General features: G+C 38.3%; 3 protein-coding genes across 4 annotated transcripts; all 3 read left to right on the top strand.

The window, feature by feature from the left end:
* The first annotated feature begins 8,779 nt into the window (after nt 1–8,779).
* Nucleotides 8,780–14,445, top strand: LOC114741633 (uncharacterized). The gene is made up of 15 exons (XM_028929892.1): nt 8,780–9,187; nt 9,275–9,431; nt 9,552–9,603; nt 9,695–9,734; nt 10,528–10,581; nt 10,692–10,804; nt 10,899–10,964; nt 11,051–11,193; nt 11,503–11,563; nt 11,688–11,749; nt 11,831–11,935; nt 13,299–13,374; nt 13,589–13,701; nt 13,853–13,912; nt 14,147–14,445. The coding sequence occupies exons 1-15, from the start codon at nt 9,100–9,102 to the stop codon at nt 14,250–14,252; spliced, it is 1,296 nt and encodes a 431-aa protein (XP_028785725.1). The 5' UTR covers nt 8,780–9,099; the 3' UTR covers nt 14,253–14,445.
* A 3,212-nt stretch (nt 14,446–17,657) lies between these two features.
* On the top strand, nt 17,658–19,876 carry LOC114741641 (leukocyte receptor cluster member 1-like). Of its 2 annotated transcripts, none has more exons than XM_028929900.1 (3): nt 17,658–17,770; nt 18,036–18,732; nt 19,326–19,876. In XM_028929900.1, the coding sequence occupies exons 2-3, from the start codon at nt 18,059–18,061 to the stop codon at nt 19,330–19,332; spliced, it is 681 nt and encodes a 226-aa protein (XP_028785733.1). In that variant the 5' UTR covers nt 17,658–17,770; nt 18,036–18,058; the 3' UTR covers nt 19,333–19,876. The 2 variants fall into 2 exon arrangements, with proteins under 2 accessions (XP_028785733.1, XP_028785734.1); XM_028929901.1 differs by lacking the exon at nt 17,658–17,770 and adding an exon at nt 17,797–17,816.
* Nucleotides 19,877–25,303: 5,427 nt separating this feature from the next.
* LOC114741636 (uncharacterized mitochondrial protein AtMg00810-like) lies at nt 25,304–25,882 on the top strand. The gene has a single exon (XM_028929895.1). It carries the CDS (start codon nt 25,304–25,306, stop codon nt 25,880–25,882), a length of 579 nt encoding a protein of 192 aa, XP_028785728.1.
* The last annotated feature ends 222 nt before the right edge of the window (nt 25,883–26,104 follow it).

The following is a 26,104-nucleotide window of genomic DNA, read 5'->3' as shown; positions in this document are numbered from 1 at the left end:
CTTCTATTGTAGATTTTATGGGTTTGGTTTAGGTTGTTCTGAAGTTCTGAACTGGTGAGAAATTTTTTTACTACTTAGATTTGAGATAAAATTATACAGTGAGTTGATTTTAGATTCACACCATTGAAGATTTAGAGTAAGTCTTTCATTTCTTATCATGAATTGTATTATGAATTTGCAAATTCTACTTCTCTAGAAAAAATGGTGATTTGGTGCTGTGAAAGCTTTTATTTTTGTTGTGAATTTACAAATTCCTATTACAAACATATATTGTGTTTAACTATTGAAAATTGATTGAAACTAATACTTGAATGATGTGCAGCAACATATCATATATGGCTAGCAACAGTGAAAAGTAATTATTTAGCATCTTCCATGCAGGAGGCAAATCTGTGAAGACCTTAGAAAGCAAAATGATATATGAAGCACTACTCTGAAATTCGCTGGCAACTATGTAAATGTAAAACAAATTAATCCACTTGCAAATCGATGTATTTATGTTGTTAATAGGTGTTTCTATATTATGAATGGCCTAATTCTACTTGTAAATTGTTCTATTCAACTTTATGAATGAAATAAATTCACTTGCGAATAGACATATTTATGTTGTTAATGGGCATAATCGTCCCAAATTTTCTAATTCCACTTGTGAACTATCACTCAGAGACTTGTGAATTGTTGTGTTTATGAATTAAATAAATCTACTAGCAAATAGACGTATTTCTATTGTTAATGGACGTATCCGTGTTGCAAATTACCTAATTCCACTTGCAAATGGTCCCTCCTGGACTTGTGAATTATCATGTTCATCTTCTTCAATTCAACTAGTTCACTTGCAAATGGACGTGTTCTTATTGTTAATAAACATATCTTTCTTACAAATTTTCTAATTTCAGTTGTCAATATGACAGCTACATTTCTAAAACATGAAGTTGTTAAGCAATGTATCTTTGCCGCAAATTCCCTAATTTCATTTGTGAGTAGTACATCATATACTTATAAACTAATGGGGATAAGCAAAAGATTAGAATTAATTGACATGAAACATAATCATAATATATATTTTCCAAAACTGATTGTACAAATTCTCTATACACAAATTTGAATACATTCTAAAGTAGTTTAAATTACATCTCGGATAGAAATATAACAATTGATAAGTCATCACTATTTTTTATTGTGTCTTTATTGGTTGAAGCAGTTTCACAATAGCGCTACCTTCGTATTTTTTCTGTAAGTAATGAGCCACCACAACAACTCAGACTTTAGCACAGTGTGTTGTTCTTATAGCACAAAGATAAGAACCATTAATACATTCACACAGGTGCAACAATAAAAACTCAATAATCAATGAACTCATAAATATTTAATTCCATTGCCGCTAACTATATATGATACGTTGCTGCATATAATTCAAGTATTAGTTTCAATCAATTTTCAATAATTAAACATAGTATACATTTGCAATAGGAATTTATGAATTCACAACAAAAACACGAGCTTTCATAGCACCAAATCACTATTTTTTCTGGAGAAGTGGAATTTACAAATTCATAATACAATTCATGATAGGAAATGAAAGACTTACTCTCAATCTTCAACGGTGTGAATCTAAAATCAACCCACTATATAATTTTATCTCAAATCTGAGTAGTAAAAAAATTTCTCACTGGTTCAGAACTTCAGAACAACCCTAACCAAACCCATAAAATCTATAATAGAAGAAATGAAGAAGGATTTTATAGTATTATAAGGTTCAAAACTTCAGAACAACCCAAACCAAACCCACTGTACACAAAGAGAGAGAGAGAGATTATGATGACAGCAAAGATAGCACTGACGGTGAAGGCACTCCATACTAGAATAGTAGTGATGACGAAGGCTCTCCTTACTGGAAAATGACGACAGCAAATGATCTGGATTTTTTGGAGAGTGAGAGAAAGGAAAGCTTGAGTTATCAATAGTTTTAAAAGAGAGAGGAGGAAGAGTTTCAGAGTCATAGCTTGAGGGGCACAAATGTCTTTTCCTTTCTTAAATTAATTTTAGTTTGCTCCTTTGGTTTTACAGTAACATTTCAAAATTTTTTGGGAGGCTGTTTGAAATAAATTATTAGCTACTGTCCCTAATTGAAATTTTCCCTTAAAAATAAGAAGAGTTACAGGTTACCCCAATACATCCATCCTTAATAGCTAAGTTGACTATTTGATAAAAATAGAAAAGTCGCTAAATTATTTTAAACTATTTATATTTATTATTTTTTAAAATTTTAATTGATATATAATCTAATAATTCATATAAACATTTATGTAACATATGATATAATCAAGTAATTTAGTAATTTCACCACTCGCGTTGTTTCTCTGGTTCCTGGAAATAGCAGATGGTGAAGGAAAAGTTGAGTTGAGCCCGACGACAGAGGAGGAGGCGAACGTGTTGGAAAGAAGCAAGAAAAGGTGCAAACAGGGGAGGGAATCTGCTTTAATGACCGTGCCATGGCTCCCTGATGGATGACTGGATGGTAGAGGACCCAATTAGGTTGGAAGGCAACAAGACAGGGGACAACAAGCGTAGATCCTACCAAGAAGCTATTTCAAATGACAGCAACACGGATACCCAGGGGTTGGAAGAGGAAGATGGTTGGTGGTACGGCAAAGGATGGAAGTTGAGGATTAAAGTGGAGCAAATGGTGAAGGGGCCGAATATAGTGCTGCTTCCAGAATTCAAGAGAAGACTAGCTAAACGTCGAGGAGGTCATTGATCGTCACAGTCTTTGAACGAATGGTCAGGGAAGACATCCTAGACAAGAAGGTGAATCAACTATGGGGGGAAGCAGAAACCATTGACATAGGTTCGGGTTTCTTCATGGTCAACTATAAATGGACAAAATCTTATGACTTAGCCTTGACTGGGGGACCATGGTTGATTTTCGACCACTATATCAATGTCCAATCGTGGAAGGAGGATTTTGATCCAAATGAGGAGGTGGTGACTAAAATAGCCAGACGGGTTGGGGTAGCTAAGCTACCACTGGACTACTACGACATAGGTATTCTGCATGTAGTGGGAAGTCAGATTGGCCCGGTACTGAAAATAGATAATACAACGCTGTGAAAAACCAAAGGTTGGTTTGCAAGAATGTGCGTCCACCTGGACCTTCAAAACCTCTCCTCCCATGTGTCCTGATCAATAGGAAGGAGAAGAAGATAGAATACGAGGGTCCCCATGCGATATGTTTTCGGTGTGCCAGGTATGGGCATGACTCAGATCACTGCATTGGAAATAACAAGACAACTCTACATGAAGGTAGGAGAAGGAATCACGAGTAGACAGAAGAAACAAGGGAGGATGGTGGATACAGCAAGGAGAATGGCGAGGCTTACGGTACAGCATCACCAGTGTACGGCAGATGGATGGTGGTACAAAGGCCATGGAAGGGACGAAGGCCATTGGGACAAGAAAGGCAAGGAAGAGATCCCTGCCGAAATTTGCATGAGTCATTAACGCAGGGTCAGGGATCGGGATTTGTCACGCTTGATATGACCGTTAGCGAAGATTTGGCGGAACCAACCACAATGGATGCTGACATACCACTTAATTTTCATGATCCCTTTAAATATGCATCATCTGGGCTACTAAGAAAACCTGAGACTTAAAAGGGGATCGCTATGAATGGGCCCAAGAAAAACAAGTAGGCGGTGAAAGAGTTCGACTCACCTAGGCCCATGGACACCTACCCAAAAGCCAAGGAAAAGTTGGACATGCCCAATTTAGTAGGCCCTACAGAATCAGTCAAAGGATCCATAACGCAGACCATAGAAGCCAAAGTAGGACCCACTCTTACAAGGAAGACTATAGAGAGAACCCCACCATGCAGGTCTCACCTTCCACATGAAAGATGAGTGGAGATGATGACCCCCTGGACCCCGGATCACTAAAAAATGAAAGTTTTGTGGTCATAACAAACCCTTTATCGGATGAAGAGAGCGACTAGAGGATGATCATGTAAATGGAGGGGGTTGCGAGCCCCAGATTTTAAGAGTGCTACTGCCAACAAACTCTCCTCACATTCCTTATGAATAGTAAGGGGGACATAAATCTCTTTGTCTAGAATGCCAGAGGAGCAGGAAGCAAGGGCTTCGGGCAGCTGATGTTGGATTTGTGTCATCGCTATAGAATTAATTTTCTCATGATCCTAGAGCCTAAACTGAGAGGTGATAGAGCAGGCAGATTGGCACATCATGTCTGCTTCGATCACTATGACGTAGTGGAAGCAGTGGGATTCAGTGGAGGCATCTGGGTTTTCTGGATGAAAGAAGTGAAGTTTCAGATCACTAGGAAACACAATCAAGTTGTGCATTGTATTTTCAATGAGGGATCTCATACAGCCTGGGAGATCTCTATTGTATATGGAAGTCCTGATGGGTGTCAAAGAAGGTCTCTATGGCAATACCTTACGACCATCGCAGAGTTAGGAGTAAGCATTAGTGTGTATGGGGGGACTTCAATGCCATCTTAAGAGATGAGTGACTGTCAAACATGAGGAGGCCAAGACCTGCAAATAAGCTTTTCAGAGAGTGGATCTCAAAGTACGACTTAATAGACCTTGAGTTTCATGGGCCGAGATTCACGTGGTCAAGAGGAAGGAGTCGCAATCGGCTGGATAGAGCAGTGGTTAATATTGGTTGGTTGGAAAAATTCCCTCACGTGACAGTGACACATCTACCTCCTTTCAAGTTAGACCATATGCCACTTCTTCTTCGTCTTTTCAGAAACGAGGTAGTGGTAAGGAAAGATCACTCTTTTCGGTTCTTTGCTCTATTGGTAACACATGAGGGCTTCCAGGACCTTATAAAAACTTCCTAGGTGCTGTCTAGAGGATGAGAAGACAATGTGAAAGCTTTTTCAGAGAATGCAAAGACCTGGAATTTAGAAGTGTTTGGGAATATAAATAAAAAAAAGAGGCACCTCCTACAGAAAATGGAGGCCGTAAGTAAGAGGGATGCCGAAATGGTGTATAACCCAAAGTTGGAGATGGAAAGAGATAGATTGTGGGTAGAGTTTGAAGAAGTCCTAATCCAAGAGGAAATCATATGGCCAGAGAGATCTTGCTGCAGTTAGTATAATGAGGGAGACAAGAACACATGTTTCTTCTATTCGATGGTGAAAAGTAGGAAAAAGAGGAACTGGATCGAAGCCTTAAAGAATGAGGAGGGGGAGTGGGTCTACGATCAGGACGAAATCATGAATATAGGCTCTCATTTCTATAAGGAGCTGTTTCGTGACGATGAAAATACTCCAGTCATCAATTTTGGAAGGACGTTCCCCGCAATAGATGATACGGTTTTGAATGACATGGCCAAAGATGCATGCTCGTATGCAGTCAAGCAAGCCCTGTTTTCAATGGACTCTTTAAAGGCCCCTGGACCTGATAGACTCAACCCGTTATTCTTCCAATCTCAATGGAACGTAGTGGGAGGCTCAGTAGTCAACATGGTTCACTGATTGCTGTCTAAACCAGACGAGATACATAAAATAAACAGCACAAACATCATGTTGATTCTGAAAATCAACCACGCAGAATTTATTAGGGACTTTCAGCTATTAGCCTGTGCAATGTGATCTACAAAATCCTTACGAAGGTGCTAACAAATAGACTTAAAAAAGTCATGCCACATGTGATAGGCCCCAACCAGTGTAGTTTTTGTGCCACGTAGACAAGGGGTGGATAATATTACAGTGACACGAGATATTTCATTCGATGAGAAACAAGAAGGGGAAAAAGAGATTTATGGCTATCAAAACTGACCTAGAGAAGGCTTATGACAGAGTAAGATGGTCGTTTATTTCAAAATGCTTGAGAGAGCTTTACTTACCCGAGAATACCATCAGTGTAATTGATTCTTGCTTTCAGACTGCAAAGCTACAACTACTTTGGAACAGTAGACAAGGAGAGAGTTTACTCCCTCGAGGGGGCTTCGACAGGGTGATCCCATGTCTCCATACCTCTTTGTCATTGCAATGGAAAAATTGGTGCACCTCATTCAAAGCGAAGTGGATGAGGACAATTGGAAACTGTTTAGACTTAAGAAGAACGGGACAACAATCTTGTACTTGTTCTTCACAGATGACTTAATCCTCTTTGCAGAAGCTTCCCTTGATCAGGCTGGGCTCATAAAAGCGTGTTTGGTAGACTTTTACACAGCATCAGGAGAGAAGGTGAACAATGCTAAATAACGTATCTGCTTCTCACCTAACGTCAACTTTAACCGGGTGCAAGAGATTAGCAACTTCTTAGGCTTTACTCTGATAATGGACTTGGGAAAATATCAGGAGTGCAATTGCACCATAAAAGGGTATCCAAGAGAACGTATCAGAACATCATTGACAAGATGGACACTAGACTAACGACCCGGAAAGCAAAGTCTCTTTCAATGGCAACCTAAAGCACTCTGGTGGTGTCAACCTTATCTACTATTCCTACGTACATAATGCAATTTGCACCGTTACCTACTGCAGTTTGCTCGGACATAAACAAGAGATGCCATCTCTTTTTGTGGGGCGGAAGTGAAGATAGAAAGAGGTCCATCTGGTATCCTGGTATAAAGTTTGCATACAGAAAGAAGAGGAAGGTCTAGGTCTGCGACAAGCAAAGATCCAGAATGATGCGTTTATGATGAAGCTTGGATGGGCTATGATAAAACAAAGGGATTCCCTTTAGGTCAAGCTCATGAGGGAGAAATACCAATGTGGAGATGACTTATTACCTGTGATCGGCAAACGCCGTGGGGGCTCACAAGCTTGGAAGGGAATCAAAGGAAAGTGGGAGGACATCCGATTGAGATTGGACTAGAAGCCAGGAAATGGGCGCTCAGTCAGATTTTGGAAAGGTAGATGGGTTCCACGACGAGCAGACTTTTAGATTGGGTGACGTCTGAAGTCCCCAAAGACCTGAAGGACATGAGCGTGCTGGAAGCTATGATGGCGACCTGGGAATGGCATAAAGATCAATATGCTTCATTCCTACCTAAGGTTATCGTCCGGGAAATTGATAACCTAGCCAAAAATGTGGATATAGAAGACTCCCCGACGTGGAGTTTATCGTTGTCAGGGAGCTTCACCACTAGATCGGTGTACAATAGCCTCCGTGGACAGGGGGACTCGTCCAACAAGAACTACTGGAAATCAATTTGGAAACTGAGTATACCACAAAGATGCAAGAACTTCCTATGGCTCTGCTCACAAAACAGGCTACTTACTAATGAAACTCGGTTCTCCTGGGGCCTCGCAGCAACCGTGGACTGCCAGTGGTGCACCAATAAGGTGGAAAGTTGCATGAACATACTCCGCAACTACAGAATCGCTAAAGAAGTGTAGGGCAATTTGGTGCCATGCAAAGTGGGTGCTAAGTTTTTCTCAGTTCAAGACGTAACAAGGTGGATCGACTGGAACCTCAAACAGACATCTCCGAGGGATAAAGTGCAATGGAAGGACCGGTTTGCGATTACTTGTAGACAACTCTGGATAACCAGAAACTCCAGGATTTTTGACTATAAGGAACCCAAGGTGGAGGAAGTACTAGCTAAGGTTAAAGCGTGTGCGAGTTGGAAAATAGGGACATACTCGATGACTAGAAGAGATGGGGGAGATGCGAAAAGGTGGCAACCACCTGAGCAAGGGTGTGCGAAAGTAAACATCGATGGAGCTTACTCCACGAAGTTAAGGACGCAAGCATGTGGGGGGGATAATGAAGGACTAGAAGGGAGAGCCTCTAGGTGGCTTTATATGTAACATGGGGAAAGGGAAATGCTTTGGAGCCGAAGCCTAGGCCATTCTTTGGGGGCTGAAGTATGCTTAGGACTCTGGTCAGCACTATGTCATTATCGAGTCTGACTGCTTGGAGGTGGTCGAAGCTCTAAAGAGTCGAGCTGCAGTGGAAGGACATCACGAAGTCTTGCTCAAGGAAATCACTGAGGTCCTAGAACGCGAGTGGGACGCCTACATTAGTTGGTGCTGTAGAGAGAGAAACATGGTTGCTGATTTATGAGCAAAGGAAGGCCTCAGCGCAGCTCCTGGGGATCATCGCTTCTCCAACATGCCTCAGCTTATTACAAATTGCGTATACGCTGACACGTCGAACTGTTCTAGTTAGCGAGTTTTGTATTCTTCTACTACCAAAAAAAAAAGTAATTTAGTAATTTTATTAATTTTCTTAAATTAGTCAATTGAATCTTATATTAAGATTCGTAGGTAGGATAAAAGTTAGTTAGAGATTAGATTTGGTTCTAAATATAAAATGTCAATCCACTTCGTCTCCTTTTTTTTTTTTTTAAATATCCCTATTGACTTAAAGATGACCCACCAAGGAATAATTGTAATAATTTAATGCATATAATGGAAAAAGATAGTTTAAGGAGATCAACACATATTTGTGATAAATAATCAAAATAACTAATTTTTTGAATATCTCTAAATTAATTTTCTAAGCTATTATACTATCTTCGGTTCTTAATGAAAGAGTTAGTTTGAATTTTAATTTGATTCTAAATATAAAATCTCAATCTATTTTGTTTCTCATATTTTTTTTATTTTTTTCAAAGTATTTTTTATGGTAGTTGTATATATTAAAGATTCTATCAAACGATAGTTTTAGTTAATATATATAATTTGTAAAGAGTATTTTTTAAAAAATACATATTTATTACAAGTAACTAATTTAATAAATTTTCCGGCATTTAAGCAAGGAGAGCCTGTCTTTCACCTTGCCCTTGGGATGCCCTGGACCGTTGAGGACTGCTTGAGAATATGCGGGTGTGTTACCCGGAAGGTGAGGGATAATACTTCACGTGTGACATGACAGATAATTCTCACGGCACTTGAATTCGCATTCTACGTGCTTCGTGCGCCTTTGTGAAATGCTAATCGCTATGTTGTCATATTGATGATTGGTGATTGATCCGTGTTGATGACTGCAGCATATTATTATTGTGTTGTTCTCGGCATAATCAGATTGTTCACCGGTTTCTTTCTCTCTCGTCGATTGAAATCAGTTGGCTAGTGAGGCTCTGCATATTGAAATTCGGAGGCACATAGAACGAGAGAATGGGAACGAGAACCAATTTCTACAAGAACCCTTCTATCTCTTACAAAAAACAATTCAGTCTTTCCTCCGTTCTTCAGAACCTCAGAGGTCAAGCTTTGCTTGAATTTTTTTGTCTTTAATTATTTTATATTCGTATTAATTCAGAGCTAGGCATTTGGCTTACGCAATTTGCAGCTTACAATATCGCCACCGGTAATGTTCCGGCTGAATCCGAGGAGAAAAAGCCCACCCAGAAACGTCGCCGGAATCCGAACCCACCGCAAACCATTGAAGCTGACTCTGAAGAGAACGACATCTCTTTGTCACATCACGATTACATTGAAAAGAGAAGGCACGTATCGTGATCTTTTGCTTCATTAATCGCTTCGAATTTGATATATAAGTCCACATTCATTGCAATGTTTCCAGTTCATGGTCTACCTGGGGAATTCATTTATTTTTCCTTGAGCAGGAAAGAAGTCGGTTCGTCTCTGCCTTACGAAAAATTGACTGAAGATGTTCTGGTAATTCAGTTACTGGGGCTGGATTAATATGTTTCAAGTTACTCCTCCTCTTCCATCTTCTGTTCTTGATGTTCTGGTTTCTCTGTGGCAGGGGAACCCTAATTCTGCCATAAGCTTGGTGGATTACACTAGTAAGTTTATGAAACATTTTACACCACTGATATAGTGTTGAAAGATGATGGTAGTTATGTTAGTTAGATGCAAAGAGAATGAAACTAGCAATCGGATGTAGCATGTGAATTCCCCAGAATGTGCTGTGCAGTTAAGATAGGCATTGTATATGTGTATTATTGAAATGACCATGTGAACCGATTAATTCATTGTTCAGAATTACACTTCTTGTTCATTCAGTTTTGCATCCTCTTCTTCATTGGGTTTAGCTTTCCGCCCTTCTAATTCAGTCTTCCTCAAACTTCAACAGATGCAGTTACTTTGTTGCTTGTATAAATGGAGTACATTGGAAACTTGGAAATGTTATCTTGGATTCGTTGGATTCTTTCAACACTTGACAGCCATTAATTTTTATCCTTCTTTCCTTCAAAATAAAATATACTATTTTAACCAACAAGTTGTTGGTTGAAATGGTAAGTGGTCTCACACCGTAAGGAGGAAAACACAAGTTTGGATTCCGGGAAGCACACTTGTTGGAAGGCCTTTAATCTTAATGCTTTCAGCCTAACAGAGATCCAAAGTAGTTTGAGGATATTCTGAATATTACAAAATATACATACACACTATTATATTCCGGTGATGGCATGCATTGTTATATTGTTGTTCTTCTTGTATGTTGATTTGTGCATGATTGGTTAACTGATCTGCCGTGCCTGTCTCTTGGGAAAAATTTAAAGAAATATGTTATTTTCTAGAAATTAGCCATGTTTTTTTTTTTTTCCTTAACTTTCTATTATCTTCATGGATGCTCAGGTGACGAAAGCCTCCCTTTAGAATGTGAGGAAAAGCAGGATCTTCCGACTTCTGGTTTGTTTCTTGATATGCATGTTTACAAGTTTTCTTTTGACAGCTTATTTTTATTTCTATATTAGTATCATAATGTTCTAATGTCTTGTTTGAATTGGCGCATTAATAAGGCGATGCAAAAGAATTTGATGGAGTCAAAAGCAGAAATGAACAACGATTTCCTCTTCTTGAAGAACCTGTTTGCCTCATATGTGGTAGATATGGAGAGTATATATGCAATGAGGTAAGCTGTGATATTTGTAATCACATTAGCTAACACTTTACATGTTGTGCTTTGTGCAATGACCGGTCATGTTAATATTTACATGCTTTGATAGACAGATGATGACATTTGTAGTATGGAGTGCAAAAAGGAACTCTTGGAAATTCTCCGACTCAATGAGGTGCTTTTATTGTTAGATATCTGTAATAAGAGTTCCACATGTTCTGCTTTCTAAGTTTTCTCATTTTTAATTTATGCTGATCTCAGGGCTCCTGTCATGACCAAGTTCAAGATTTCTCTTCATCCAGACTTGATTATGGTTTAACAGTGCCTGTGTTTGGTGAGAGTACATGGGATTATAACCGGCATCGCTGGTCAAAAACAAGATCAAGCCTCTGTACTTATGAATGGTATGTTTCTACTTCAATCATCCCGTCCTTAGAGTCAAAATGGGCTCTGGTTGGCCAATTGGCATGGCAGGATAAAACTGATTGACAAGAAGTCTATAATTATCTGCTCATCTGCTCAAATGACTTTTCTGATACAACCCCGATGCTGACCTATCTTTAATACCGTGTAATGCTCTAGGAAATTTAAACATCAATATCCCCATCCTTAGTTACAATGAGAGCTTTTACATTGCTCACATCCATGCAAATAGATATACTTCTTTGCTTCCCTGGATTAGTATATCTTTACAGCAAGTTGTTTTACTGTAGTTGGAAATGCCAAAAACCTGGGCACCTAGCTGAAGACTGTGTAGTGAATACTAGCATCCAGGTTTGTCATGCTATTCAGTCATAGCATTCCACCTGCTCGGCTATTCCATTCCATGAATTTATATATTTGACAACGTAAAAGTCTGCTAAAGTTTCTTCCTTTTCTTTTTTTCCTTTTGACCTAGGCCACTGTAGCAGATAAGAAATCAAGTTCCATTCCTAAGGATCTTCTTGGACTATATAGAAGGTTTGGAACTTTCTTTTTGTATTTTGTGTTGTAAGAGGAGTTCTTACCAATTATAATAGTCTTATTGACTGTTATGTGCAGATGCCACCAAATTAGTAAAACAATATTGTCAGCAAGTTGTAATGCATGCCGTGTCTCATCAAATTTGGCGACATGCCTTGATTGTGATACTGTCATTTGTGATGGGTAAGCTGAACACTTATATACTGATTACGTATTTTGTTTCAGAATTATCCATAGCTATTGTCCGTTAGAATTTCTTCATATCTTTCGATCTTTGCAAGTTTCTTAAAAGGTTTCTAATGTTTTAATTATTGAATGTGATGATTCCTACGCTTATAAGTCCGTATTCTGGAGAATGCATCTTTCTAGTGAGATGTGGAAATGTTTCTGTATACTCTTTTTTATCTTTCAATGCACCATTATGTTGCCATTCGTGAATGATGTAATAAACAATTTTTGCTGTCACACGGTATTCTAGTCTTTAGTAGGAGGTAATTGAAATCCAAGCTGTTTTCTATATGAAATGTTATAAACATAGGCCTGAACATTGATATTTGATGAAATTTTGATTCACGACCCTATTACTGATGTAAGCTAAGATTGCCGCTGCATTTGATGACATGACAAAAGCGTTGACCTTAGCTGTCATTGCTTTTCTTCTCTTTCAAAAAAGAAAAAGAAAGAAAAGAAAAGGAAAAAACTCTAATCACATAACATGCAGCTGGATGAAGTTTTATCAAGTACTACTTTGAGAACCGGAGTGCATTTATCTCATGTAGGTAAATTGATTCTTGAAGCAGCTTTAATAGCTAATTAGGTTGTTGATGGTGATAAACTGGGGGGAATAATGGTTTTGTTTTGAAGCTAGACTTTGAGAATACTTGATCCTTTCACCAAAAAAGGATTTGGAGTAAAATTGGAACCCAGTCCCCCCCCCCCCGGGGGGTTTGGGGGCAACCTTTTCTGAGTTAGTAAATGGAGAGCCGACGTCCTGGTTTCATGGGAAGAGAAAAAGAGAAGAGAGAGGGATCTATTGTCCCTTTTCTGTGATAGCATGGTTGTTTTCATGCTTAATAGGAGGATAACTAGGGCTGTTGATAGATATTTTGTGAGGGGCTTTATGGGGGAAATGGAAGGCGTTTTAGTTTCCAGTCTGTTGAACACTGGTGTTCTGAGAATTTTGTAAATCTTAAAACATCTCTTTGGAAAGCAAATGGCTATCGTGATCTCCTCTTGAAATTAATTCCCTGTAGCATTGAGATAGTTGGAGCAAATATGGCTTGCATCAGAGCAGGTGGGATGCCAAATAGTACTGCACACCCTAGCTCATGGAACTTCAATTCTCCGGTTTACATAGTTTTTCTCGCTTTTCTCAGAATCTGCTTCAGTTAGTCATACTTGAGAAAATTACTGTGGGAAGAAAAGTCACACGGATGTAATCAATTTTCGTTCCCCCAACATCTTTCCAACCTTTTGTGTGTGTGTGTGTGTGTTAGCTAGTTTGTGTCTCAACAATCCAGGTGATTCTGAGATTCCTATTTTCCAGTGCAGGACACTTGGATGAGCATATACGAACACACCCATCTCATCAGCAGTTTTACTCACACAAGCTTAAACGTCTAGTAAGTTTCTCCTTTTTCTTGACCATTCTTTTTGACTAATTCCTGACCTTATATGTGTGTTTACTTTTAACGTGTCATGTAATATGTATGAACTATGGTGTTGTCCATTGAGGTAACGTCAGTTACGAATGCTTTAGAGGCAATTTTTGACTATAATCCTGGTGGGTGGAATACTGTACCAATACATGTTTGTTCAAATCTGTATTCAATGTAGGTAAAATGTTGCAAGTCAACTTGCAAGGTGACTTGCATTAAGGATCTGTTGGTTTGCCACTACTGCTTCAGTAAAGCCTTTGAAAAATTCTACGACATGTATACTGCAGCTTGGTATGTGATCTCAACGTCATCATTTTCCAATCCCCATCTTCTACTGAAGCATGCAGTTACCCAAAGTTCTCATTGGATGCTTTACCATATTATGCTTGATGAGAACTATCCATGCCCTTTCTTCTGTTGTGTTAATTTCCTGTGAATGCAGGAAAGGAGCTGGTCTTGCAATTATATGGGGTTCTATATGCTGTGAAGACCACTTCGCCTGGTAAAATGTTTTTACAATTCTTGTTGACTATTATATTTTTGTCTTGGCACTCTTTCGTTTTACGTTGAAAATCACTAAAACCACAGTTTTGGCGAAAGCAGCTAACCGGCTGCTTCCGTCAAAACCATGATTTTAGTGATTTCCTACGTGAAATCAGACGTTCTCTTAGAGCATGTCGAAGTGTCAAATGGTGGGTGGTTTTGGCCTCATCAAATAACTCTTCCTTATGAACAGGCACAGGATGAATTGTTTGAATGCAGACACGGAAGAAAGTGCATACATCATCAGGAAGAATGGACATAAGAGCAAATATACTCAACTTAATGACTTCATTTTTTGATGATTGATACACTATTTTTTTTCTAATTTGTGGTATGAAGTTTCTCATCAGATGTACACAACATCATGGCATGGGGTCGTGCCTGTTGCGTCTTATATTTTAAATGTTTGTGAGGAGGGTAAAAAGATCATATAGTTGGAAGAAGTTGCATGTTTGTTTATAGGTTGTCAAATAATGCGGTTGAGTTCTTCCACTTTTTTCCCCCCTTTTTTTTCCGCTAGACACAGGTATCTTTCTATTGGATATATTATTTAAAATACTGTTGATCACTAAATATAAGTATCTCTCCGGGCAGGGAGTTCTTTCCTATTTAATTGATGGGCCTAGTAGATCAAGTTTTGTTTTGAAGTAATCAAGCATTGCTCTGGCTATCTATTGCTTGATCTTCAATAACAATTGTTTTTTAATAAACTCTGAATTTCATCGATTCTTAAGAACCATACAAAAATAGAACAATTTCTAGCTTTCTTAGTAATCTCTATCTTGAATAAAAACTAATTATTAATCTCCATCTTGAATAAAAACCAAGGTTCGTCAAGGATAGTGTTTGGTAACCCGAAAAGCACTTGCATAAAGCGCTTTCAAACAAATCAAAATTGTGTTTTAATAAATTAACTTTTGCTTTATGCTTTAATTCAGCTTTTATAAAAGCTAACTTAAATCCCAAGGCGCACCTGGATGCTATTAGGCTAAGGGGGTGTTTGGCTCTTTTGCCAAACCATGGTTTGGCAAAAAATTTGCCAAACACCCCTTTTTTTTTTTTTAAAACCAAGGTTTCTGGCAAAACCTTGGTTTGGGACAAGCACGCGGGGGTAGCTTCTGAGGAGTAACAAATAGTCGTTGGAGTAATTATTACTCCTATCAGTAGCTCCCACTCAACGAAGGCCTCTTCTCTCATTTCTCTTCTCCCATTCCGTCGCTCCTTCTGAAGATTTCTCTTGTCCTGTGCCGTCACCTCTTCTCCCATTCGTGCTGTGCTGTTGGTGAGTCACCAGAATCATCCAACGACTCAATCCTCCCATAAGGTGCTTTGAAGACAGGGCTGGAGAGAATCGGCACTCGGCGCGACTTAGCGAAACGTACCATGGCAGCCTGATCGGACGGCGTCGTATTAGAGTGGATAAAAGCGATACCACCAAGGGCAGCCATGGCGACGACCATGTGAGCTTCGGAGACAGTGTCCATCGGAGAAGCAACACAGGGGATATTTAGAGGCACATTATGACTAACTCTGGTAGCAAGCTGAACGGCATCAGTAGGGAAGTCAATGTAATGAGGGAGGAAAATGACGTCATCGTAAGTGTAGGAGTAACCTTGGCAGAATAGCTTCTCAGCAGTGAAGCTGTCGTCAAACGGAGGCAGTGTGTAGTCCATTATCGTTGCCAGCAGTATGCTGTGAGGGTTCAACGAAGGAGGCAGAGTGACTTTGTTTTTTGTTGTTTATCAAATAGAGCGACTTCACTGCAAGAAATCAGAAGAAACAGACAAGCACAAAGTGCAACAAAGCTGTAAAGATAGGAAAGATGAATAGAAGGGGATAAGGAAGGAAGTAGGGAAAGCTCGAAGCTTGGGAGTACTTTAATAAATAATAATATTTTTATTGGCAAAATAATATTCATGTTTAAACTCTTTAATAAATAATAATATTTTTTATTAGCAAAATAAATCATTTTCCTAAAAATATTGTAATTATTTTATAAATATATATACACATTAATTATTTATTATTCATATTATTTATGTCTTATTTATTATGTTATCAAAATATATATTATTAAAAAAATTATTACTTCAAATAAACATATATTATGAAATATATTTTATATGTAATTATCATTTAAATTTATGTCCTTTTTAGTAATTTTTACATATAAAAAAGCACTTCTAACAACAACTATCCAAACACTCTTACTTTATCAGAATCACTTTTTCAGAAAATCTATTCTTTCAAAATCTATTCGTCACATAATCTATTCTCCAGAAGGTATTCTCCAAACCATAGTTTGGGCTTATCCAAACACCCCCTAATAAGCCTTTGACTTAAGTTAGCTTTTATAAAGAATGCTTGTCCTGCCTTATGTTTCGAGGGTCATAGTTTGTTCTATTTTATGTTTTGGCGAGTTGGGTTGTATGAAGTTACTTGTTTGCATCTAAAGCCAAAGAAATATAAATCCAGGCTTCATCAATTGTGAAAATCAGAACAGAATCCTTTATCAATAATATTTAATGTGCTTCTATGAATTCTCTCTCAGAGCTTTTCTTCCTCCTAAAAATTTGAGTCTATAGTATCTTACTTTTGTTTTTAAAAGATTCCAGCATGATTTACACTTGTCTTCCTCAAAGGATCCTATATGTCAGAAAGAATTTAATCAAGATCTATTGAAGTAATCTTCTTTATATAGGTGATTAGAAGTATTAGTTCTAATATTAAAAGATTGAGGTCCTAAGATGGTTTGATTATATGAGTTGTTAATAAGGCTTTACTTAATAAAATTCTTTGGTATGGGAACTCAGTCTCTATGACATATTAGAGGAATTTAAATCCTTTATATGAAAAAATATTATGGAAAATTTATCTATGATGTATTTAAAAGAAAAAAAAAAACAAGATGTGAGCAGATAAGGATACATATAGCCAGCTCTTCTTAGCAATGAGATTATAGCATACCTTTCCAATGATGAAATTTTTTTCATTTTTTTATTAAAACATCATTATGACTTTCAAAAAATTTTAAAAAATTATTATTGATAGATTAACACAAATATAAATTATTAGAATAAGACAATAACATACTTAAAATAATTAAATTCATTTTGTAATGTTAAAAAGATGAATAAATAAATTTTTATCCAAATATTTCAATAAAAACATCATATAGTTTTAATAAAAAGTCCTTAAAGATAGCAATGTATTTCATTCCGATCAAATATTTTTATCAAACGAATATATATAAAGAAAAATGATTATTCCATAAATTTCTTTTTCTTCTCTTTTTTTTCGCCAACACCCCATAGATTTCTGCTCAATTATTGATTTGGTCGTTGTGGTTTTGTTCATTATTTATTAAATCCCTTACTTTCATAAACACATAAAAGTAGTTTTTATAGTTTTAAAATGGTTCTCCGGTCAAAAAAAAAAAATAGTTTTAAAATGGTGCAAGGAAAAGGACGTGAAACAAATAACGTTGTTTTATCAGCATGTACAAGTTTTAAACTGAGTATTATTTTTTTCTGAGAAAAATGTTTACATTTTTCCTGCATCATTTTCGAACTAATGATATAATTAATAATTAAAAATATTAGGAACAGAAAATTTTTTTCCCTCATATAAAATAAGATCTTTATTTTTACCATGACTTTTTGGCCATCCAAGAGCGTGCAGGGAATACACGACTCGAGAAATTGTTAAAGGCAAAAGCAACAGAAGAAGATCGATAAATCGGACTTGGCTATATCGGTATTATCTGGCAGCAGTGATCACAATCTTCTTCAAGCTAATCCCTATCTGCGCCTCTCAGGTACTTCATTGGTTAGGTTCGATTATTTCTCACGCAAATTCTGGAAGTAGGTTTCTCCCTTCTTATCTGTCTTGAGTACGACTTTTGAATCAATTATAGCTAGATTGATATTATTTCTCTGAGGATACGGGAACTGTAATTTCTGAAATTGAATATGATTGATTCATCTTTATATTTTTGCTTAATACCTTCGATGAATTTTGCCTGTGGCTTCCGAATTTCAACTTTCCCTTCTTCCGTCTAAGGTACGCGTTTTTATGTGCAGTTGGTTTTGGTATATAATTGATTATGGGAGGTCATGGAGGTCTGAATATCCTTCCCCAGAAGCGCTGGAATGTGTACAATTACGAGAACAGGGAGAAAGTACGGCGCGATGAAGAGGAAGCAGCAAGAGAAGAACAGCTGAAACGTGAGCAGGCGAGAAAAAGGGACGCTGAGTTTCGTCTGGAGCGGCTGCGAGCTGCTCGAGGTTTGGCTCCACTAATAAAACCTCAGGAACCTGAACCTGAACCTGAACCTGTGGAACCTGGTGAATCAGAGCCAAAATCTGGTCACATTAATCTTTTTGAAGGAATTAAGATTTTTGACCCAATTAAAGGGTTAGAAGATGACGGTGCAGTAGAAAGAGATGGGTCCAAAAAGAAGAAGATGAAGAAAGAGGATGCGAAGCCCAAGATTGTGACTCCAGATGATGAGAAATATAGGTTGGGTTATGGGGTTGCAGGGAAGGGGGTTAAGCTTCCTTGGTATCTCCAAAAACCTAACGGTGATGCTAATGGTGATAGCGGCTCAGATGATGGTCACCCGAAGGATGAGAAAAAGAGGAGTGGGAAGAAAACATTGGAAGAGTTGAGGGAAGAAAGGCTGAAAAGAGAGAAGCGAGAGAAGGAGAGGGAGAGGGCTTTGCTACAACCGAAGGGCCAGAGAGACAGAGATGTTGCTGGCAATAGGCGGTTTTCCAGGTAAGCATTCAAAAATAATGTTGTATTTTGTTTGCCTTAGACATCTAACGATCATTTGTGATGTCATAGTGATCAAGAGTTTAAAGCTTATAGAAGATTTTTATTTGGACTTCTGTTAGGAAGAATAGATTTGATTCACCAGAAGGGATTAAATTGTTTCTTTATTCTTGTCATCTACTCTTCCTGTCCTTAATACAAGCACACTATGTAGGACAATTTGTACTGCAGAAATTTAACAAATCAATGGAGTTTATATTTTAAACAATTGTGAAAACAAAGTAGAATAGATAAAGAATGACGATGCAACATGTGAAACACTTTCAGTTTGTGCTTCATATCTTTGTATTCTTTATCATTTAATGGAATGTTTGGGCAGTGATAACTGTACCGTTTGGACTTGCGCAGAATTTGATTCACTAATTTGATGCCTAAGAATAGTGATAGTTAGAGATTATTGATCAAAAGTTTGGAGGTGGATTGATAATATTTAGGAATTGCTATAGCATACTATAGGTGATCTTTTAGAGGGGAAACTGTTATTTTCATTGTTTTTTTTTTTTTCTCCTAAAATGCTTTTGCATGCTGGTCCGCAGGCGATGATCAAGGCAAGCGAATTTCTTGCTCCCATATCGAATTGCACGTTGTTCTGCGTTCTTAGTGAGGATCAAGGTAGGTCCATGGTTGGGAAATTGATGGCAAATTCACTAGCGACTGTGGCATGGCATTATCACCGTATCTCAAGAATATCATGACCTCGGGAATCTTGAGTGAGAGCATTTGAAATCTGCCCCATCTTGATTGTAACTGCTTTGGGAATCACTTCCATTCGAGGAAGATGATCATTTTTTAGTTTGTTTCACCCCACGAATCCCCCCCCCCAAAAAAAAAAAAAAAGAATGAATATTGGCTCCAAAATGAGGCAGGGGTGAATGTTGCCTGGCAATTATAATTATGTTCTCCGGCTTTATTAAGGTTGTGCCGGTGCCTGCAGACTTAAATGCCGACCGGCTTATTTTTGTATGCTAAAAAATGTTGCAGGGATAAGACGGAGTTCAGATTCTTTCAATTTAGGGAGTATTTTGGAGATGTCAGAGATTTTTAAGAGATGGCAGATAGTAAATAAGGGAATTGTCCCTCATACGTATTTTTTGTTGTTCGTGTGATACTCTTTTGACATGGTGAAGTGTCGCAGGTCTTTAGATGCAAAAGGTCCAGGCACCTTTCACCTCATCGGTAACATTTTCAATGGAGCAAATAAATTTTGCACGGATTGAAAACAAAACTAGACTGAAAACTTGGAATGATATTTTCACATTAGCAAATATAGTTTTGGATCAGTTTTTTTAATCGTGATTTGCAGAAGATGAGATATGTATGAAAAAATAGTGTTTATATAAGGGATGCCAGACAAACACATTGCAGTAGCAGTAGATGAGCAACTAGCAAGCCATGCCTAGTATCATTGTTTTCCCATAACCTTGCCCAATACGAATTTCTACTTTCAATTTTGATTTTGTTCTCTGACATGGTATTTTCGATTTTGCTTGAAAAACTAAAAAGTTTTGCAAACGTGAGATTTAAATATTGTAAAGATATGTAGATATATTATAATTAGTATAGGATCAAATTAGATATAATAGGATATTATCTCCTAATAATGAGCTATTAATGCTTAGAGCTCCTCTCTTGTGTATATATTCCCTCTTTCTAATCATGAATAAACTAGAAACATATTCCATATGATTCTCTAATTAATATGGTATCAAAGTAGACTTTTTAGGATCCCTTCGGTTCTGTTTTCTCTGAAAACTAGTTGCGCTATGTCTCTGTTTTGCATCAGCTTTGTGCTCGTTGTTAGGGCTCCTGTTTCTGGTCTCAGGTGGGAGCACACGCCGGCCAGGGAGAGTTGCAAGGTCCTGACCGACCAGTCAACGGAATTTTGTCACCATCCACGAAGTGTGTGAGTGTCACGAGCCATCACTGTCAGAGCCCGTGAGTGTCACGTGCTGTCAACGCTAGCCACTTTTCGACGTCAAAATTCTTCCTTGAATTCACCTCTTCATTTTCGATCCATCCCTAGTGTGTTTCGGATCTGGGTCTTCCTCTTTGAGTGGATTTTGGCTTCTGTTCAGCTAGGTTTGCTATTTGGCTTCTGTTTGGTCTCTGAACAGTAGCGTTTCAGATCTAGTGTTATTGCTACTACCTTCTACAGACTGTAGGCGGTGTTGTTTGGTCCCTGGTGTGATCATTTGTGGCTACTTATTCCTTCTTCCCACCGTTAGAATTATTATTTCTTTTCTGTTCATCTCTCATGGGTGATACTAAGTGTGCAGTTACCTCTGAAGTGGTACTAGTGGTCGTTAAGATTACTGAACATAAATTAAACTGGACAAATTATATGAATTGGAGTAAGACTATTCGTATCTACTTATGAAGCATTGAGAAGGAGAATCATTTAACTGAAGACCGTCCAGCCACTGACTCTCGTCAATCATAGTTAAGGGATGATGCACGGCTCTTCTTACAGATCTGCAACTCCATTGACAGTGAGATTATTCCTTCTATTACTCATTGTGAATTTGTTAAAGAATTGATGAATTATTTAGAATTTTTATACTCAAGCAAGGAAAATATTTCTCGAGTCTATGAGGTTTGTAAAGCTTTTTATCGCGTAGAGAAGCAAGATCGTCCTCTCAAGACTTACTTCATGGATTTTAAATGAATGTATGAAGAACTGAATGTCCTAATGCCCCTTACTTCTGATCTAAAGGCTCAACAGGCCCAACGAGAGCACGTGGCCATCATGAGTTTTCTCACTGGGCTCCCACCTGAGTATGAGATTGTTCGCTCTCAGATTTTATCTGGATCTAAGATTCCTACTCTTTAGGAGGTGTTTTCTCGTGTGATAAGGACTGAGAACCTTTCATCACCAGTTCCGACTGCTCCTGTCAGTGGTCTCATCAGTCGAGGCCCAAATGATAGTCATGTAATGAATAACCGTGGCGGTTCCAAGCAAGGGGGAGCTACTCTAGATACAAGTAGGGTGATATGTTACTACTGTAAAGAACCTGGCTATACAAAACGTACTTGTCGCAAGCTGCAAAACAAACAACAACGTAATAACTCTACCCATGTGGCAACGCTGGCCGATGACAAAATCAAAATCTCTGCTACTAAATATACTCAATTAAAATCTATTGCAACACCCATGAATGCTTTCGTTGCTACAAGTAATGAGGCTACTGCTCTTGTCTCTTCTTCCTCCAAATAGATCATAGATTCTGGTGCTACTAACCATATGATAGGTAACCACCATCTCTTCTCCACTTATAATTCTTACGCCAATCCTTCAACTATCACTATTGCCAATGGCTCCCATTCACGGGTCCTCGGATCGAGCATCGTTAAACCTACCCCCTCCATTCATTTGTCATGTGTGTTAGATGTGCCTGACCTTGCATTTAACCTGTTTTCCCTTAGTAAACTTACTCGTCAATTAAACTGTTGGATCTCACTCTTTCCTAATCATTGCTTGATACAAGATCTTTTGACGAAGAAGATTATTGGTAGGGGCTATGAATCTGGTGGACATTATTTCTTTGACAAGCAAGGGTTTCGTGCTGTGGCTTGTGCCGGTGGTCTCACTCCTTTTGAAGCACATTGTCGTTTGAGTCATTTGTCTTTGTCTTCTTTAAAAAAAATTTTATCCTCAGTTTCAACATTTGTCATCTTTATATTGTGGTCATGTCAGTTTGTCAAACATCATCGTCTTCCCTTAGTTTCTCGAGTCAATAAACAGGCTTTGTCTCCTTTTGAGCTAGTTCATTCTGATGTTTGGGGTTCGTGTCCTATTGAGTCAACAGTGGGTTTCAAATATTTTGTTTACATTTGTTGATGATTATTCCTATACAACTTGGTTATATTTAATGAAAAGTCATTCTGAATTATTCTCTCATTTTTGTGCCTTTTTTGCAAAACTTAAAACTCAATTTCATACTTCCATTCACACCTTACAAAATGACAACACTAAAAAATATTTTTCTACCATGTTTCAATCCTATATGCTTCAAAATAGTGTCCTTCGTTAATCTTCTTGTGTTGATACACCAGCTCAAAATGTGGAACGTAAAAATCACCACTTACTAGAGGTGGCACGAGCACTTCTGTTTCAAATGAAGGTTCCTAAAACTTTCTGTGCTGATACTGTCTCCACTGCTTGCTTCCTCATTAACCGCATGCCTTCTTCAGTTCTTGATGGTAACATTCCCTATGCTACTCTTTTCCCTTCAAAACCTTTGTTTCCTGTTGATCCCAGGATCTGCGGGTGTGTTTGCTTTGTCTGGGATGTACAACCATCTGTCTCCAAATTAGATCCGAAGTTTCTTAAATGTGTCTTTCTTGGATACTCTCGGGTTCAAAAGGGTTATCGGTGTTTCTCTCCTACTCTTAATCGTTCTCTAGTTTATGGAAATGTCACCTTTTAGCAAAGAACAAAAAACCAGACCGGTCAATAAACCGGTTGATGTACTAGTTCAAGGATTAGTTGGTCAAATCAAGGTCAGACCGAGTTAAACCGTAATAACTAAAATAATGTAATTTAATTAAAATATGTAAAAAAAATTCTTATTCTAATTATAAAAAAATACTATTTAATCTTTCTATTTTCTTTTTTTTCCCTCTTTATTCTCTCCCTTTTTCATAAACTCATAGCCCATTAAATTTTACCTATTAGTTCTATTTTTTCTCTTAACAAGTTTACATTTTTACTTTTATTTCTCATTCTCTCTCTTTTTTTCCTGCATAAGCACGTGAAAGGCTTTCCTTTTTTCCCATCCTCTCCCCTTCCACGTTGATCTATCAAATCATGTCATATGCCTAATTTGACTTTCATTTTTCTCTCTCTGCACTTTTGCAGAATCTCTTATCATTTTCCCCTGACCTAAGACTCCCCTCTCCTTACTCTTTCACGTTACTTTCAACCAGCACAAGGTTTTTTCTTCCCTTTCTTTTTCCTTTCCTTCCAACAACACGAGCTGCGTCTTGCAAGAGAAATACTGAGATGAAGATCCAGCACAACAGCCATGCAATAAGAGACGGCGATGGAGCAAGAAACAAAGAGTGAAAACAACGACCACAAGCACCAGTGAAGTTCGATTAGAAGACTGAGCATAGAATCGACGGACAGGCAAACAAATATGGATTTTCTTTTCTTCTTTTCATTTCTTTCTCGAGATCATATTACAGATCGAGCAGATTTGGGTTTTTCTTTTTTTTTTTAAACGACAAAGCGACGTTGTTTTACTCCAGAAGGAGGGGCTAAATCACTAAACCGGCTGACCCACTCTAACCTACAGTTTATCCGGTTTAACACTGGTTTTGACTGATTTAATCGATTCAATACCGGTTTGAACAATACCCAATTCACCTAGTAAACCAGACTGAACACTAGACCGGTTCACCGGTTTCCTAGTTGAATCAGCCGGTCCGGTTTAGTTTTTTCTTCCATGCCTTTCAGGAATCGATTCCATATTTTTCTCCATCCATTTCACTTGTCCCTCCTCTATTTGTGAAAGAGGATGACCTTCTGGTGTACCTTGTTCTCCCGCCACCCACTCCACCACCTCCGGCTCTAGCTCTTGCTCAGGCACCTATGCCACCACCCCTATCTCGTGTCTACACAAGATGTTCCAAGGAGACCAATGTCACTGTCCCAAATTCCAGCCCTCCATTGTCTGATTTGTCATCAGATCCTGTGTTAAGCATCTCTCATCCTGATCCTACACCTATCTCTGACTCCGAGACACCTCGTGTTCCTGATCCAGACCCTTCACTTGACTTGCCCATTGCTCTTCACAAAGATAAACGCACTTGCGCCCATCCTATTTCCTCATTTGTTTCTTTTAACCACCTTTCCCCTGCTTCTCGTGCCTTTGTCTCTTTTTTAGATCCTATTTCCGTACCTGAGACCCTTCATGAAGCTTTAGCCCACCCGGGTTGACGTGCTGCTATGGAAGAGGAGATGGCGGCCCTTGACCGAGCTAGCACTTGGACCTTAGTGGATCTACCGGCAGAGAAGAAGGCTATTGGGTGTAAGTAGGTCTTAACCCCTAAAACTCGAGCTGATGGTACCCTTGACCGTCTTAAAGCTCGCTTGGTTGCTAAAGGCTATGCTCAGACCTATGGTGTTGATTACTCTAAAACTTTCTCCCCTATTGCGAAACTTTCCTCCGTTTGTCTTTGGATCTCTATGGCTGCAACCTATGGCTGGGATCTCCATCAATTGGATATCAAAAATGCCTTTTTACATGGTGATCTCCTTAAAGAAGTCTATATGGAGCAACCACCAGGCTTTGTTACTTAGGGAGAGTGTGGGAAAGTATGTCGCCGTAAGAGATCCTTATATTGCCTGGAGCAGAGTCCCTGTGCATGGTTTGATAGGTTCAGTGCTGTTGTGCAGAAGTTTGGCATATGTCAAAGTAAGTGTGATCACTCTGTGTTCTATAAAAGAACAAACACTGGCATGATTCTATTAGTTGTGTATGTAGATGACATTGTGATTATAAGGAGTAACATGTCGGAGATCTCATCATTTAAGTCCTTTCTTAATTCTCACTTCCAAACAAAAGATCTGGGCCTGTTAAAGTACTTTCTTGGAATTGAGGTCTTGAGAAGTAAGAAAGGAATCTTATTGACTCAGAAGAAGTATGTTCTTGACCTATTGAAGGAAACTGAAAAGTTAGGGGCTGCGCCAAATAGTTTTCCTATTATTTATAATTCACTACTTGATGCTGATGGAAGCATACCATTTGAGAATCACATTGATGCTGCTAAGAGCAAGCCGTTTGAGAATCCAGAGAGGTATCGAAGATTGATTGGAAAATTGAATTATCTTACTATGACCCGTCCTGATATCACCTATCTAGTCAGTATACTTAGCCAATTTATGGTCTCACCTACTATCAATCAGTGGGAAGCTTTAGAGCATGTGCTTTATTACTTGAAAGGGTCTCCGGGTCGTGGGACATTATACAGAAATCATGGTCATACAAATATTGAGTGCTTTTGTGATGCTGATTATGGTGGTTCAAAGGCCACAAGAAGATCCATTACAAGATATTGTGTCTTTGTGGGAGGAAATTTGATATCCTAGAGGAGCTAGAAAAAGAATGTGGTGTCATGATCAAGTGGAGAGGCAGAATATAGAGTTATGTCACAATCTGTATGTGAGATAGTTTGGATACATCAGTTACTAAAGGAGGTTGCTCTTAAAACCTCGTTGCCAGCAAAACTATGGTGCAACAATAAAGCAGCCTTACACATAGGTTCTAATTCGGTGTTCCATGAACGTACAAAACATATTGAGATTGATTGT

This window comes from Neltuma alba, unplaced genomic scaffold, assembly GCF_004799145.2.
Source record: "Neltuma alba isolate B1F8T4 unplaced genomic scaffold, ASM479914v2 tig00003454_pilon, whole genome shotgun sequence".
In the NCBI taxonomy this organism is placed as follows: domain Eukaryota; kingdom Viridiplantae; phylum Streptophyta; class Magnoliopsida; order Fabales; family Fabaceae; genus Neltuma; species Neltuma alba.
The sequence above is the reverse complement of the archived record's forward strand: the minus strand, read 5'-3'. Positions and strand labels throughout refer to the sequence as shown.

Coding starts and splice junctions, on each gene's coding strand:
- LOC114741636 (XM_028929895.1), top strand. CDS start 25,304: ATGTCGGAGATCTCATCATTTAAGTCCTTTCTTAATTCTCACTTCCAA.
- LOC114741641 (XM_028929900.1), top strand. CDS start 18,059: ATGGGAGGTCATGGAGGTCTGAATATCCTTCCCCAGAAGCGCTGGAAT.
- LOC114741633 (XM_028929892.1), top strand. CDS start 9,100: ATGGGAACGAGAACCAATTTCTACAAGAACCCTTCTATCTCTTACAAA. Junction 9,735..10,527: donor AAGCTTGGTGGATTACACTA/GTAAGTTTATGA, acceptor ATGGATGCTCAG/GTGACGAAAGCCTCCCTTTA. Junction 11,194..11,502: donor AGCCTCTGTACTTATGAATG/GTATGTTTCTAC, acceptor GTTTTACTGTAG/TTGGAAATGCCAAAAACCTG.